This window comes from Protobothrops mucrosquamatus, unplaced genomic scaffold, assembly GCF_001527695.2.
Source record: "Protobothrops mucrosquamatus isolate PMUCROS unplaced genomic scaffold, P.Mucros_1.0 scaffold21, whole genome shotgun sequence".
Lineage (NCBI taxonomy): Eukaryota > Metazoa > Chordata > Lepidosauria > Squamata > Viperidae > Protobothrops > Protobothrops mucrosquamatus.
Window position 1 is genome coordinate 709,230 of NW_015386406.1, and position 17,152 is coordinate 726,381.

Genomic DNA, 17,152 nt, shown 5'->3' on the forward strand with positions numbered 1-17,152 from the left:
TTGAAGCTTTGTAAACTCTTTGCAAACCATGGCTTTTACTGTTAGAGGCTACTGAGTAAATGTTAGAAAACTCCAACTAGTACAGCTGAACTTTATATCGGTTTAATCAAAGTCACTTTAATTGATTGCAGGTGTGTACCGACTACTATTTAACATCACTTTGAATGTGATTGATTAATTCTGAACACAGCCACATCTCTACTTATAAGAGGATGTACACACTTATACAGTCATGTTGTTGTATATTTTTTATTGTTATTTTTTTCTCCTAAAATATTTTAGTTTGTTTTTCAATTGTATAATTTATCTGTTATATTAAAGGTGGAGAAATTCTGAAGTGATTTATCTTGGTCTGATTTTTTTTACATCTCAGAACTTTGGCATTTTAACAGACCTCTGTTAGATTTTTTATATCTATTGTATATGACCATTTGTTTTTATGGTGTGTAGGTTTTATAGTGTGTATGAGTATATAAACTATCCTGAAAATTTCTGGAAGTATAAAATATCAATTTTATAAATATATATACTATTTGAGATCTGGTAAGTTATAGTGGGTAAGATGCTGGATTAGGAAAAGAGAGCCCCAGGTTGTAGTTATTTTTTAGGCTCAGTCAGCTAGGTTACTTTGGACCAGTCACTGTCTAGCTGGCAATTCAAAAACATAAATTTATCTAACTGCACTAGGTCAGCATAGTTGATTATATTCAATCAGTCAGTAATAATAATGTGTACCATTTTTTAAAAAAAATAATAAAATAAAAAACTTAAATATAAAGTTTCTTTGATAGTTATACATGATATCTACTGATAAGACAGTTGCAAGATATTATCGTTTTAAATCCAGTAGTATGATCAGAATATCCTCAAACTCTTCCCCTGCTCCACCTCTGCTTCATCGCTTTTTAACAGCTTTCATTTTAATAGAAGAAACAAAAATACGTTTGGGACATACATATTTCACTGAAATTCACAGGACCACTAAGAAAATGTATATATTATTTGGGGATACTTTTGAATGATATTTGTTATGGGTGAAAACACGTATGTTTTAAAATTTGATCTCACTATGTCTTATTATTATGGCAGAGTAAAACCTTCCCCTCCTGAAGGAGCGAAGTCAAATCCATCAAAAAGGCATAGAGATCGATTGAATGCTGAGCTGGATCGTCTGGCTAGTCTTCTGCCATTCCCTCAGGATGTTATTGCCAAATTGGATAAACTGTCTGTGCTGAGACTGAGCGTGAGTTACCTGAGAGCCAAAAGTTTCTTTGATGGTAAGAAATTTGAATTTGTTTTCCTGACTGACCAGAATATTAGTATTCTCTTTAAGTTGTCCTCTTTTTTAAAGCTGAAACTGAAAAGAATTTGGCTGTGAATTTTTTTAAAAAATTAAAGTGCTCCTTTTAAAAGTTGCTGACCTTTTAAGCAATATTAATAAGCTTTTTGGCAATTTATTGATGTGCTTCTAGCATCTTACTATCCCATGTCATTTATTTTCCTTATGTATATGTATATATTTTTAAAAAGAACATCTTTCTTTCTGAGAGTTAGAAAGTAAATGAAATCTCTGACTGAGTTGTGTGTACAATGTTTGTAATTGTACTTTGTACAAATGTGCTATGAAATTGTGTAAGAGATTAGAAAGGGTTTATATTGTCTCTAATTATCAATGAATTATGAATTAAATATCTAGTAATAATAGGCCATTAGAAGGGTTACAATAGAACACAATAACCCCTGTAGAAACAGTGTTCAGAATCTGAAATAATAATTCATTACCTGATTAGATTTGAGACCCCTTTCAAGATCCACTGCAGGTTTTGGCCGGAAAAGATGTTTCTGGCCCTTTTCCACCCCTACATTTCCCATTTCCAGGAGAACAGTCTCAGTGCATAATTTTACAAAATGTACAGGAAAGTAAGTATGAATACCTCTCAAAAAAACACAGCCACATAAATGAATTTATAGCTTTGTTAAATTTTGATCTTATGAGTTGTGTCGCCAGTGGAATTTGTTAGAATAGATAGTTTCTTGGAAACAAGTCCAAGGCAGAAGTTACATGTTAAATTAATTTGTACTGTGAGAGTGTTTAATTTTTGGTAATTCTGTAAAATTTAATTCAGTAGAATATGCTTTACAGTACAGGAATGTTGGGTAGTTGTAAAATACTGAGTTTTTCCCATCTTGTTAATTTCTTCTCAGTGCTTAGGATGATTTCATTCATACCAAGGACCTTTCTCTAGTAGAGCAGAACAGAACAGAACAGAATAGAATAGAAGTACCACCACTTAGCAAGGTGTCAAAAACTTGATGACTAAAAAAAGGGGGAAAGGGAGGATTTGGGGTTTTATTGATTAATTCATTTGTTGTTATAGAAATGGCTAGTTTATACTATTACAAAAAAGTAAAAAGTTGAGGTTTGATGTTAATGCTTCATTCTACTGCAACAGAGGAAGTTGGAAGTCAATGCCTTTTCTTTTCCCCTCCCCCCCTCATTTTCCTGCCCTTTTGCCTCTCCGCTATTTGCTTTTATATTTTTGTATTTTATTCTATAATCTAATATAATGTTACAAACCATTAAAAAAGGAAAAAAGTACCGGTTTTAATTTCTTCGGTGGTGGTTGCTTTTCTGAATCACTTTCCCTTTTCACTGACATGTATGACAAATTTATCCATATTTATTAATATGCATCACTATCTTGGTGCTCAGGTAGCTAGTTGGCCCTTTTTCCTCTCTCCCTCTCCTCTCTCTTTTTCCTCCCTGCCTGCTGGGCTCTCCTTCCATAGCCTCTTCTTCCCTCTCTCTTTTTACTCCCTGCCTGCTGGGCTCTTCTTCCACAGCTTCTTCTCTGTCCCCTTCTCTTTTCCTGTTGTCTTTTTTTCTCTCTCCCACCAATATCACCTCCTTTTATATCTTCTCCTCCCTTTCTCCCTCTTCCTTTTCTCTTCAGTGCACTCCAGCTGATTCCTCTCAAGGCTGCACTTCTCCGCCTCTCTTTCTCCATCCCCCTCTCTTTCCCCTATTGTCTTTTTATTCCCTGTCCCGCTAAATCATCTTCTTTTATATCCTCTCTCCCTACTTCTCCTTTTCTCTTTGGTACACCTCCAGCTACGTGTTGCTTCCAGAAGCGCTAATCAGCTAGAAACCGATGCCAATCCTAGGGCTTCTGCCGAGTCCCTCAGCCCTGCAGAAGCACAGATCAGTTTTTAGCCGCGCACACCGATCCTAGGTCTTCTGCCGAGCCCCGATAGCACTGCAGCTCCAGCTGTTTCTTCGTCAGGCTTGTGCAGTGTTGCCACTGCTTCAACTCATTCCCCTTCCCTTCCTACACTTGTCTAGGACAGTTGCATACCACTGCCATGTGCCAAAGGACCACGGTTGAAAAGCCGTGTTCTAGTTCAACACCCTGCTCAGGCAGGAAACCCTATACCATTTCAGACAAATGGTTGTCCAATCTCTTCCTAAAATCTTCCAGTGTTGGAGCATTCACAACTTTGGGAGGCAAGTTGTTGCACTGATTAATTGTTCTAACTGTCAGGAAATTTCTTCTTAGTTCTGGGTTGCTTCTCTTCTTGATTAGTTTCCATCCGTTGCTTCTTGTTCTGTCTTCAGGTGCTTTGGAGAATAGCTTGACTCCCTCTTATTTATGGCAATCCCTGAGATATTGGAACATTGCTATCATGTCACCCCTCATCCTTCTCTTCATTAGACTAGACAAGTGGTGGCGAACCTATGGCATGGGTGCCAGAGGCGGCACTCAGAGCCCTCTCTGTGGGCACACGTGCCGTCGGCCCAGTCCTAGGCCTTCAGCTGGGTTTTATAAAACTGTTTTGCTTTAGGCCTCTGCTGCCGTGTGCAAAAAAAAAAAAAGTTAAATCAATCAGTCAATTTCAACTTCTGGCGGAGAAGAAAAAAGATCTTGCAAAGTTGGAATTGATTGATTGAACGTTTTAGTCCCACCCAGTCTGCTGTTACCACAGTAGGCAACACCCACCCAATGGGCCACACCCACCCAATGGGCCACACCCACCCGGCACCCAACGATGCATAAGTGGGGTTTGGGTTGTAGTTTGGGCACTCGGTCTCTAAAAGATTTGCCATCACTGGACTAGACATACCCAATTCCAGCAACTGTTCCTTATATGTTTTAGCCTCCAGTTCCCTAATGATCTTTGTTGCTCTTCTCTGCATTTTTTCTAGAGTCTCAACATGTTTTTACATTGTGGTGACCAAAACTGGATGCAGTATTCCAAGAATGTCTTACCAAGGCATTATAAAGTGGCATTATACTGTACTTTTAACTCATCACTGCATATAAATGCCCAAGATATTCTTTTTTTTTTGTTTCTATATATCTACATGATGCTTCCTCCCTGGCTACATGTATCATTCTTAGCTATTTTTATGCTAAAGTGCTGTTTTTCTTCCCTTGAGCAGATTCCGAATGTGTTAAAATGCCAGCAGAATAGTTGATTACTGAATGGCCAGATCAGTATAGTATTTATTGGCCACGTAGGTTGGTCCTGGAATGTCTCCACCTGGGCCCCAGGCAAAGTCCTCTACTCCCATTTTCCTTTTTGTCTCGAGTGCTTGAAAATGTGCCAACCAGCCCATAAGTAGGCTTTTCAACCTTAAAATACAGTTAGATACCAGCAGAATGGTGAGGTTGTGCAGACAAAGCCTTAGTGCTTGTTCATATTGAGTCTATTTTTGCCTGTTTGCACTTTTTCTTTTCTTAGTAAGCCTATTTACTAGCCTGTTATGTGAGTCTATGAAGCAAAGAAGAAACGGATATACCTGTCTGAGTGTACTTACAAATTGAAGACAAGAATTAGGATTCATTCTACTGTATTTCAGCTACATTGTACAATCCCTTCACCCTGAAACAATATGGTAAAATAAATGGAAGGGTTGCTAATAAGGACACCAAGTATGGATTTCGGATATCTGTTCTCATATACCAGGGGTTTTGTGTGTGTGTGTGCATGTGGGGGAGAATATAGAGGTGTAAGGATATAGCAATAATACTAGCAATAGCATTTAGACTTCATAGTGCTTTATAGCACTCTCTAAGTGGTTTATAGAGTCAGCATATTGCCCCTAACAATCTGAGTCCTCATTTTACCGACCTCAGAAGGATGGAAGTCTGAGTCAATTTTTAGCTTATCAGAATTGAACTGGCAGTTGGCAGAGTTTGCCTGCAATACTGCATTTTAACCACTGCACCACCACGGCTCCTATTGTTGTTAGGAAAACCAATTTGATGTAGTGGTTAAGACAATGATGGCGAACCTTTTAGAGACCAAGTGCCCAAACTGTAACCCAAAACCTACTTATGTATTGTCGGGTGCCAGGTGGATGTGGCCCATTGGGTGGGTGTGACCGCGGTGGTAACAGCAGACTGGATGGGACTAAAAGGTTCAATCAATCAATTCCACCTTTGCGAGATCTTTTTTTTTCCCGTGAGAAGTTGAAATTGAACCTTTTTGTTTTTGCACACGGCAGCGGAGACCTAAAGCGAAAAGGGTTTATAAAACTCAGCTGAAGGCCTAGGACTGGGGCGACGGCCCGCGTGCCCACAGAGAGGGTTCTGCGTGCCACCTGTGGCACGCATGCCATAGGTTCGCCACCACGGGGTTCAGACATCATACTAGAAACTGGGAGACTAGTCCCACTTTATGCACAAAGCCAACTGAATGATCTTGGGTCAGTCATTTTCTTTCACCCTAGGAAGGAGGCAATGGCAAACCATTTCTAAAAAAATTTGCCAAGAAAATTGCGGGAACTTTTTCAGGCAGACGTTGAGAACTGGACATGATTGAACAGAAGTAATAATAAAAAAAACATATTAAATAGTGGATGTCTCTAGTTCTATTTGAACCACTGATATCAGTGAGTCTCTTCTAGAAATACTGGAGTCTAGATCCAAGACATAGCCTTATATTAGTTGCTTAAGCAACACACACTTTGCATTCCTATATAAAGTCTTCAGTGGACAAAGATTTAGAAATACCTTTAAGGTGATTTCAGAACAAAGCCACAAGTATATGATGTATTGTTGCCTATTCACTTTCTTCTGAATACATCTCCACCCCGTGTAGATATGACTTCATCTGTTTGTAGCATGCCAGGCTTATGTAGCCTGCAGTATAGTAATAGTTTTTTATGGAAGCAATAACCAGTAAAATTAGGAAGCTCTGGTCGGCTGGCAGCGATATACATGCCTCTCTTGCTTGTTGCCTTCTTTACTACAGTTAATCATAGAGTTGCATGAAAGAGAGCTTAATTAGTAGAAAGATGGAAAAATACAGTGTTACAAATGAAGCAGGTTCTAACACATAAGTATTAGTGTTGAACTATAAAATGTCTTGTAAATGTAAAAATGTTCTCTTTTGCTTGTGAATTTAGTTGATAGGTTTTTGTTAACAGTTTGTTGAAGTAAAAGGGAAATGCTAAATGAATAACAGGATACAAATGAGGGGTGTGTGAATTCCTGAGGAAAGTTAAAATATAAACCTGCAATCATATGATCACATTTAAAAGGAAACTCAAGCTTTATCTGAAACAATAGATTTTTTTTCCCCAAAGAAAACGCTTGCCTTTTTCTAGATTTAAACAATCTCGTTAGGAAGTTGGTTAATCCAGGATCAGAACAGGCTTACTTGTGAGAATACTTTATAAAACGGTACACTTTAAGCAATATTTTTTTTAAATGGTCACATGGCAATGTTGAAATATTTGTTATTCTTGACATTTAAGTATTATTTCACTACTTATTCAAGGGGTGATCAATTAATTTTCCCAAAGGGCCACATGAGGAACTGGGACTATTGTGGAGCGCTGCCACTACCCATGCCGCTGCTCCACCTCCCACCAATGCCATCCTATCCCCTCCTAACACTCCACTCTTTACTTACACCCCTCCCCCATGTTGCTGACACCCGCCATTGATACCACTGACCTTCCGGCCAGACAAGGAGACCCAAAGGGCCACATGTGGCCCATGAGCAGTAAAATGCAAGGTCTGCTTTATTCCAATTGAAGGAAGCAAGTTTGCATGCTCTATTCTCTGATATTCTGTAATGTTGAATTTTATGTCAAGCATAAGGAATCAGGAACCAGAGCGGTTCAAATGAACATAGGCTTATTGCCTTCAAACATTCTCTATAAGAATCTAAACTGTTAACAGTCAAAGCAAATTGGTGATAGATAATATTCAAGATAGCTAGACATAGATCTCTTGTGGGCATGAAAGGACAGAGACTAATGATGCGCTTGACCCCTCCCTTGGGCTCAACCTGGTCATCCTACATTTTCACTCTTTATATCTCTCTTTCTACTTTTGTATAAACAATGTTTAAGCTAAACCAGACAGGACATGCTGAACATGGTTTCTGGAATTCTTCTTTTCACTATTTTCACCAACAATTACCATGAAAAACATACCTATTTTGGGTTGTATAACAAACTAAAATATCTACACATTGGGGGATTTATTGGTGCTCTTACCTCATGAAACATCTGTGCAGCTTTGTGTGCACTTGGAGGTATGTAATGTGTCTTATACATTCCATTTTGGATTATGTGACCAGAGAGAGGAAGAAAAAGAACCATTTGAAGGTGGTTTCACCTGCATACTAAGTTATTACCCAACTGCCCAACCTGTAAGAATACATCAGGAGATATATTTTTCTCTGTCACTCATTGCCTTATCTGGCCAGTTTTCAAACCTGATCTTATTTTCAAAAACTTCTGATCCTATTTGTCCTACTGTATTCATTTCAATTTTCAGAAACTTATTATGGACAGAGGGATAGATGGAATCTTGATACCTTTTATATATTTTTTCAATATTCTGCTATTTTGGAAAAACTAAAAATTAATATAGACTATACATTAAGATTCATAGGAAAAATTGATTTACGATGGTACAATACTTTACCCATATTTTTAAAAATATTTGCAAAATATTTCTCCGTCTTCAAAAAACAAGCATTTTGGGAGATGAACGCCTGAGGGAATTTAGGAAAATATGGGCTTCAGAAGCACCTTTTTGATGTAATCCTAGTTTAGTTCCATAAGTAGATCATACACAAACTAGCATGTTTCCTGGTAAAACAAAAAGAAAGAAAGCAACTATTAATTGGAAATGCTTAGTGTAGAAAAGAAATACTCTTAGAAGATAGTAGAAGTTAATTTAAAATATTTTCGGAACATAATTTTATTCAAACAAATCTTACAAAATACAAGTTAAATAATTAATTTGGAACCTTCTTAAAAGATGAAAAAAGCTGCACTGTAGATTAATGTAAGAAATGCTATGTGAAATGATTTTTGCCTTTGGATGAAAAGTGAGAGGGAAGTAAGAAAAATAGCTGAGAGAAGATTGTGATTTCTTTCATATTGCTATGTTGGGACTTCCAGAGGATGTTGTGATAATTATAGGATGTAGAACTGGCATCAATTGGGAGAAATTGAACTTAGGAAATGTTTGTTCAATATGAAAGAGATCTCAGAAAAATACAAGCCTAGCGAAGGAGAAATTACAAAGGAACGAAGTTAATCTGGAAGGGAAATTTTCAGATGATTTTCTGTGCTGTTCTAATAAAATAGAATAAAAGAGTTGGAAGGGGCCTTGGATGTCTTGTAGTCCAACCCCCTTCTCAGGGAGGAAACCCTGTGCCATTTCAGATAAATGGTTCCAGCACTGAAGAATCCACAACTCTGGAGGCAAGTTGTTCCATTGATTAATTGTTCTAACTGTCAAGAAATTTGTCCTTCGTTCTAGGTTGCTTCCCTACTTGATTAGTTTCTGTCCATTGCGTCTTGTCCTGCTTTCTGTTATTTTGGAGAATAAATTGTCCTCCTCTTCCTTGTGGCAGCCCCTCAAATATTGAATACTGCTGTTGTGTCACCCCAGTCCTTCTTTTTATTAACATAGACGTACCCAATTTGTGCAACTGATCTCCAGTCCCTAATCATCTTTGTTGCTCTTCTCTCAACATTTTTTTTATATTGTGGCAATCAAAACTGGATGCAATATGCCAAGTGTGGCCTTACCAAGGGATTATAAATTGGTATTAACACTTCACATAATCTTGATTCTATCCCTCTGTTAATGCAGCCTAACACTGTGTTGGCTTTTTTGGCAGCTGAAGCACACTGCTAGTTCATATGAAAGAGATTGTCCACTAGGACTCCAAGATCCCTCTTGCAGTAATTACTATTGAGCCAGGTACTATCTATACTATACCTGTGCATTTGGTTTTTATTGCCTAAAATTAGAACTTTTGTCACCATTGAATTTCATTTTGTTAGATAGTACTCAATGTTCAAGTCTGTCAAGATCCTTCTGTATCTTAAGCTATCTTCTGGAGTGTTGGCTATTCCTGCCAGCTTGTTTTTGTCAGCAAATTTGATGAGTTCCCCATCTAACTTCTCCACTAAATTATTGATGAAGATATTGAAGAGACTGGGTTGAAGATATAATCTTGGGGTACCCCACTGCATACTTCCCTCTGGGTAGATGCAGTTGCACTGAGGACTAAAAGTTCAGTATGGTTGGTTAGCCAGTTAGGAATCCATTTGGTGGTGATGCTGTCTAACCTACAAACCCATGTGGGCTTTTGATTATGACTGTTTAATATTTAACGAAAATATTTTAATGATGCTTTGAATTAAATTCAGTGTTGCTTCATGGCCAATTCAATAGTAATGTAGTAATTTTTCATTATATTATAATAGGAAAAATTGAAATGTTCCACTGAACTTGCACAATGGGCAGGATACTTCCTTTGTCTGTGTCAATAAAGTTTGCAGTACTTATATCGAGTGCAATTTTATAAACTTGGATTTGTGATACTACCATAATTTGGTGTGCTATTATAATCTCAGTACTGTAACAGTGGAAAAAGCTATTTCTCTTATCACTAATATAATAGTATTTTGAATTGGGCTTCTAGATTGCATATTTTATTTGAAAAATCTGTCTAAAATTGAGATTTTGCTCTGCAGTGATCAAGACAAATTTGCATATGAAAGGTAGGGATAGGGACAGAAATATATATTGCTTTGTCATGATTCCATAATGCTTTGCAATAAATAATAGTGTACAAATGCCAGTTTCTTATAGATTTTTCATCAAATTATATGGGGCTTTTGAGATATCATCTGCATTTAAAATATTAAGCAAATAGAAACATACTTTTTGTGAACTATGCAGTTGCGTTTTAATTTGATGCCTAATTATATCAGATTTCCTACAGCAAAGGATAGGCTTATAAAATGTATTAAAAACAGAGGATAAACTTGTCTTATCCTGTTAGTTCAGTTGATGTATTAAACAAAAATAAAGATGGGAAAAATATGGTTATTTAGGAATCTTTGTATTGAACATTGCAGAATGAGTATCATGTTTCATTTCACATAATTTCCTTTTTAAGTAGTTCTCCTTTTATAAGAATCTAAGTAGCACATTTCACTTTATGTGATGATTTGTTAATATAGCTAATTAATTATTACTTATAGTTAATATTAGTAGTCAGCAAGGGCATGCCACCATAGCCACAAACTATACAAAATAAGCTCATCTGTTTACAGCTGCTAGGAGTACTACTTACTGCCAGATATTGGTATGATTTGAATAATAATTTGAATAATTAATAACTTATTTGAAAACTTTGGCAAATTACAGTAATGGAAAGAAACATTTCCAAAACATCTTTACAATCAACTGACTTCCCAAACCTAATCCCAGGATAATATTCATATATGAGTAAACAAATACTAATATCCGATTGAGGTGTTTTATAGAATTAGATGTTTTTTCTATCTTTCTTATTTGTTTTTATTTTTTTTAGATTTTTGGATTCAATATAAGATGGTGAGATACGAAGAAAACTTATATTTGTTAGGTAGAAGAGGTATAACTATTAAATTGTTCATTTGAATGATTCTTCAGATAAGCCGAAATCTTTGCCATTTCAGCAAGATAAGACACTTTCAATCTCCAGTCTTCATTTTCAGCTAATTATTGAATCTGACCAACAAGGTTCTATAATTAAAAAATGGCTTGTATAAAATTATACTTCTCATACAATAAATGTCATATATGCCTTCTGTCAGGAATTGTACTCTCAGTGTAAAATTTAAATTTATTGTGTAGTTTTTAAATTGTCTATTTATAGCTTTTGAAAATTTTCCTTCATTGATTTTGTGGTTCTGAAGGTTATTTTCAAATGGATTTTCAAAGGGCTCCTCGGAGAATGTATTTATTTATACAGCTTCTTATTTGAGCATAAGAGGTCAGAACAGTTTGATATATGATTTGTTAGCATTTGAAGAAAATGAATAAACAATAGCACAAATATATGTATGTATGTTTTGTGGAAATTAAGTAATAAATCCTTAATTCAGATCAATGTAACTAGAATCACAATTTAAGTATATCAGTGGAACTAGGTGGATTTTAAACTTCGTTTAGAAGCCAGTGATTAAAATTTAGCTTTCTTAAAATGCTGATATAGCAGATCTTTAATTCCATATTCAGGAACTTGCTTATAATACAATTTTAATGAACAAACTATATAAACTATATGTATCTATCTACTTAACTACACTAGTACTTGAATTCTAAACCTTTTTCTCCTGCCTGTTTGAATTAACACACTTCCAGTCATTCTTTTTTGGATTTGAGATTTAGAGACATCTGTTTGATGGTCTATGTAACAGTTTTGTCTGGCATGAGTAGTGTCACTGGGCTGTCCAAGCACAAACATCAGTAACATTAATTACAGTTAGCTAAAGCATATTGTACAATGATTACAAGTCAACAGATAAAGGTCAATAGATGTATCAAGTTCTCCTTAACAAAATGTTAAAAACCATGAAGATAGTATCTGGATATTTCTCATGAGTTGTACCCAAATATGGTTAAGAACTGGTAATACAGAAATGACCAGTTTTGAAAATCTTGAAATGCAAGCCAGCTTTATGGGAGAATTTTTTTCCTCTTTTTTATTTAGCTACCTTTCATGTAACTTTTTAAACTATAGATATAAATAGAACAACAACAAAGATAATTATTGTAAAATGGAAATTCATATATTTCCTATCAATAGTTTGTCTTAGCACCAGCTGAAATTACTTATAACTAACTTGATATAGAATGTTTCAGTAGTCCAAACAAGAAGCGCCTAAGTCATGGTACAATGGTCTTCTCTGACTTTTCAGTATAGATTTGCTATAGAGAAGCACTGCTGACTATTGATAAACCCGGATATTCAAGTTCAAAGGTGAATCTAAGAATGAGTATGTTTTTATTTGAAACAGTGTTGTACAGATGAAATTCTTTTCCTTCCTTAGTTAGCAATTCTACTTTGAAGATACAGGTTTCATTTTTTTTCAGTTAGCAATTATAGTCTTTCTAATTTTTGCTTAAACGTAAGAATTCCAGTAGTAACTTGAAAAGTCCATTCAATTGGTATGCTAGAAAATGCAAAAAAAAAAAAAAAAAAAAAGGGNAAAATGCAAAAAAAAAAAAAAAAGGCAAGGGGAATATCAGGATAAAATAATTGTTACTAGTATGAATATCCTGAATGTTTTGACATGACTCCCAACAACATCAACATTTATCCTTTCATTTATTTACATTCTATATATTTGCCTATTTTATCAACAAGTATAGGAAGTTGATTATAAAATTACCCAAAAATGATCTCCTTCGTAGCAGCTACTACAGTTTGGTTTTAATCAGTATATGGTATACTTATTATTTTAACCTTTAGGATTACATGAATGGATTCCTCTCATTATTACCCCACTTTTTATTTCTTTCCTCTATATTCCTTGTATTTGTATCCAGTTTTTTCCTCAGTTACTGTAAATTCCTCAGACAGTTTACCACCTCATATTATCTTCTGGTTATTCATTTCTATCCTGCTACTTTTTGTTATTTACCACATCCATATTAGCAAATATGGAAATCATGTAAAGTCAGGATTATATATTTGAGTTATATTAATTTTTTATGAAGTTAAAGTTTTAATTTGATTTATATTTTATAAATCAGATTAAAATAAAACATTGTTAGTTTCCTTTTCTTGAAATTGTATTTTAAATAAATTAAAGTTATTTATATCTAGTTAAAAATTTAATATGATTTACTTCATAAGGTAAGAAGAGAAATCTTCATTTTTCTATAATCTTAGAACTCAAGTTGAATTTAAAAGCTGATCACATTAAAAGAACAAGATGAAAAAGATATTTTATTCCTATCAATAATTGATTTCTGCAATGATAGAACACCTGCTAAATTGGAACATTTCATATCATTTCAGCTTTTAAAGGACATTGTGCAAAAAATAAAGTAAAAATGTCCATCCAGCAAATGGACAAAGAAGATTTTTGCAAATTTAACATGGTCTATTCAAAAGTAACCTATTAGAGAGCTTAAAAACATATACAGAAAAAATATGGTAAATAAACATGGTAGCGAAAAATGACATTTTAAAAGATCATGTCTTTTTTAATAGTAACATACTCCAGTTAGTTATCCAAACAGGTTATAAATATTACACTTTTATGTGGAATGTGCTTTACTTTAAATGAAATATTTAACTGTTTTCTAGTTTGCCAGAAAACATAATGTTTTAGATACAGAATTCTGCTTATACACAAATCATTTATGAATTAATCTTGAAATGTGTCAACAGTATCTCAGTTTCTAAACATGTCAACATACTTAAAAAAAAACCACAACTCAACTCCTATATAGATTTTTTTTTAAAAAAAAAAAAGACAAATTGAAACAACATATTAAGACATTCAGTGTTTTTTTTTTAAAAAAACCCTACATTATAAAGGAGTAATTCTGTTATGAATATCAAATGCAAGACAGCTATATATAAAAATATGTTCTTAATTTCAAATGTTTGTACAAAAATGTATAAGGCAATTCAAGCATGGGACAATCCCTTAGATATTCTTATAATAATTTTAAACTTAAAATTTATTATCTTATTAAATTGTACACAGTAAAATCCTTGCACCAGTTTCATTATGGGAATTTCTTACAATTAATCTGCACTGTATGACAATTCAAATCAAAAGGTGACATATTTATGTGACTCTTCTAAATATAATGCAGCTAAAATACAAGTTTCTAAATTCTAATTTGATGCACCTTCAATTAGATGGCAGTATGACAATGAACACCCTGGTCCTTTAAGGATATGTGAAAAAGTTTCTCCACCACAAGAAAAATATTCAGAAAAAATGAAATGAGAAAAGGAAAATATAGCAAAGTCAAATCATGCATGCATTCTGTAACAATTTTTCACTTAGGGATTTTTTTTGAAATTTTGCATATCTTTATCGTGCATGTGATCAGGATGTTCAGTTTTGTTTGGTGTTTATTTCACCAAACAACCTACATGTAGTGTTCTAGTGTTAAAAAATAATGCAGCTCTCTTAGTTCTATTACTTTAATTAATATTAAAACTAGGGAAGTTGTGTCAGCACTTCATTAAACAACCAGGCTTTATTTGGGCCAACCCCGTTGTATATAAATCTCACATACTGTGGCTTCCTCCTTACAAAAAAAGTATTATATTATTACATTACAGATCTTAGAGGTGTGTCACATCTAATGAAAAGAAACATAATAAAAAAGTATGAGTGCTTATGCTTTCTAACTCCCAGTAATTTTGAGAATTTTTTTATACCTCATAAAAAAGTAATTAATGCCTCTCATTCTCAGTCTAGAAACAGTTACAAAACCATTCTTAACTCTTGACAGACACTCATAGATACAGAACTTTTATTATACACCAGTGATGGCAAACCTTTTAGAGACCAAGTGCCCAAAAGCTGGCTCCACCCCCTGCCCCGCCCCACTCCGCCCCCACCCCGCCTGCCTGCAGGGCCACTCACCGCCTCCAGGGCCCGCTGCAGATCACCCAGCAGCACCATGGCGGCCACGCCCTCTGCCCGCGCCCCGCAGCATCAACTGTGCGCAATGGGGCATGAGGGCAGAGTCTTGTCTATGCTGTCTGGCTGCCATGTCCTTGGCTGCACTGCTCCGCGTGGGCCAAGCTCGGGGGTGACTCTCCTCCTGGGGGCTGGTTGTGAGGGGGTCGTGGGGGGAGGCAAGTCTGGGGCAATGGCATGTGTGCCCATAGAGAGGGCTCTGAGTGCCGCCTCTGGCACCCGTGCCATATGTTCGCCACCACTGTTATACACATTAGAAAACTATAACATTACATTACTTTACTTTTTGACATAATCGTCATTCATATTGAGGCACTTGTCAAAATGTCTTATAGGGTTTGAAATTCCTAGTAGTCGTTTGGCGCCAAATCTGGGCTATAGGGAGGTGATCAAAAACATCCCAATGGAGCTATTCAAAAGTTCTTGGATGCCTCTAGCGGTGTGCAGGTAAGCATTATTGTGAACTAACACCACACCGGAAATCAGCATGCCCCGACACTTGTTATAAGTGGTTCGTCTGAGTTTTTGTAAAGTTTCACAGTAGACGTCTGAACTGATAATTGAACTACGCTCCATGAACTTCACTAGCGGTATTCCTTTGGCATCTTCACATTTGGTGGGATTTTCTATGGCACCACTTCTGGTGTGGTATTGGTTCACGATAATGCTCACCCGCACACCGCTAGACACACCCAAGAACTTTTGAAGCAGTTCCATTGGGATGTTTTGTTCACCCCACTATAGCCCAGATTTGGCGCCAAGCGACTACTGCTAAGGAATTTCAAACCTTGTAAGATGTTATGACAAGTGACTCAATCTAAATGGCGATTATGTCAAAAAGTAATGTAATATTGTAGTTTTCTAATGTGTATAATAAAAGTTCTGTATCTGCGAGTGTCTGTCATTGATAACCAAACGGAGGTTTATTTCCGAATTGCCTTTGTAATTTAACAACTGTAGTGATTCACTTATGGCAAGAAATGTCATAAAATGGGGCAAAGCTCACTTAATTGTCTCACTTAGCAACATAAATTTTGGACTCAATTATTGTTATGAGGACTACCTGTATTTCAAGGTTTCTAAATGCTGAGAGAATAGGAGTGAAATATAACTCCTAAAAACTCATAATCTGGAGTAGTAGTGAAGAAGAGGTTTTCCTGCAGATTGTAATGGCTGAGGTGGCTCAAGTGGTTATAAGACCATTGAGAACAGCTCGGCGGTTCAAAACTCAAAAGCATAAGCCATATGATGGAATGAGCTCCCATCAACCTAGCAGTTCGAAAGCATGCAAATGCAAGTAAATAAATAGATAACACTTCAATGGGAAAATAACAGGGACAAGAAAGGAGCACCTTCAGGTGTCCCCTGGGAAATGATGATGTCATTGGCTAATCCTTTCAACCTGGAAGCGCCTTGGTAGATGCTTCTGACACAAATGTCTGGACAAGTCTTCAATTGACTTAAAGGTCATTCAGCTGTGTTATGGAACCAGAATTGCACAACAAAGATTACTGTGCCTGTCCTGGCCCTGAAGAATCATTTTATAAACTGATGGCCTCAGAGAGTGAGCTTATCAGGTGGGGGAGGGAAGAATAGCTGACTCCACAGCATAATGATGTAACTTGACTGTAGTAAAACATTTTGACAGATATTGACTGAAATCCTCTGAATCCTCAGCAGCATAAAGTTAGACCCACAGGATGACTGCGTTGACTGGACTGAAAACAAGCTCCCCATGCTGGCAGCAAGAAATGTCTAGACTAGAACACTGATGAGGGGTCTTGAACATTAACAAGAAGGAAGAGACAGAAAAGACTAGAAAGAATATATTTAATATAATACGGGCTATTAATACTACTTAGCTTTAGGACTAGATCAAGTTAAATCAATATTAAGGCAAAGGATTTTAGCCATAGACGCCTAAACAGAAGTGGCTGTTTTTTTCTCACAACACATTTTCAAATCAAATTTCAGTTAATATACCAGCCTTATATTTATATCACATCACATTTACAAAATTTAGGATAGCTTTAAATTTAGTTCAATTTAATATTCTCCTGATCACTGTTTTGGAGGAAAACTAAAAGAAAACTCATTATGAAACACAACATTGCCCCTGTGATATGGTACTATAAAAAGAACAGGCCACATTTTTTTACT

General features: G+C 35.7%; 1 protein-coding gene across 1 annotated transcript in view; it reads left to right on the plus strand.

The window, feature by feature from the left end:
* The first annotated feature begins 1,069 nt into the window (after nucleotides 1-1,069).
* The window catches only part of AHR (aryl hydrocarbon receptor), a 43,287-nt gene continuing 27,204 nt past the window's right edge, over nucleotides 1,070-17,152 (plus strand). Inside the window, exon 1 of the mRNA XM_015810789.1 lies at nucleotides 1,070-1,277. Coding sequence (XP_015666275.1) covers nucleotides 1,070-1,277 — 208 coding nt within the window. The remainder of the gene's footprint in view (nucleotides 1,278-17,152) is intronic.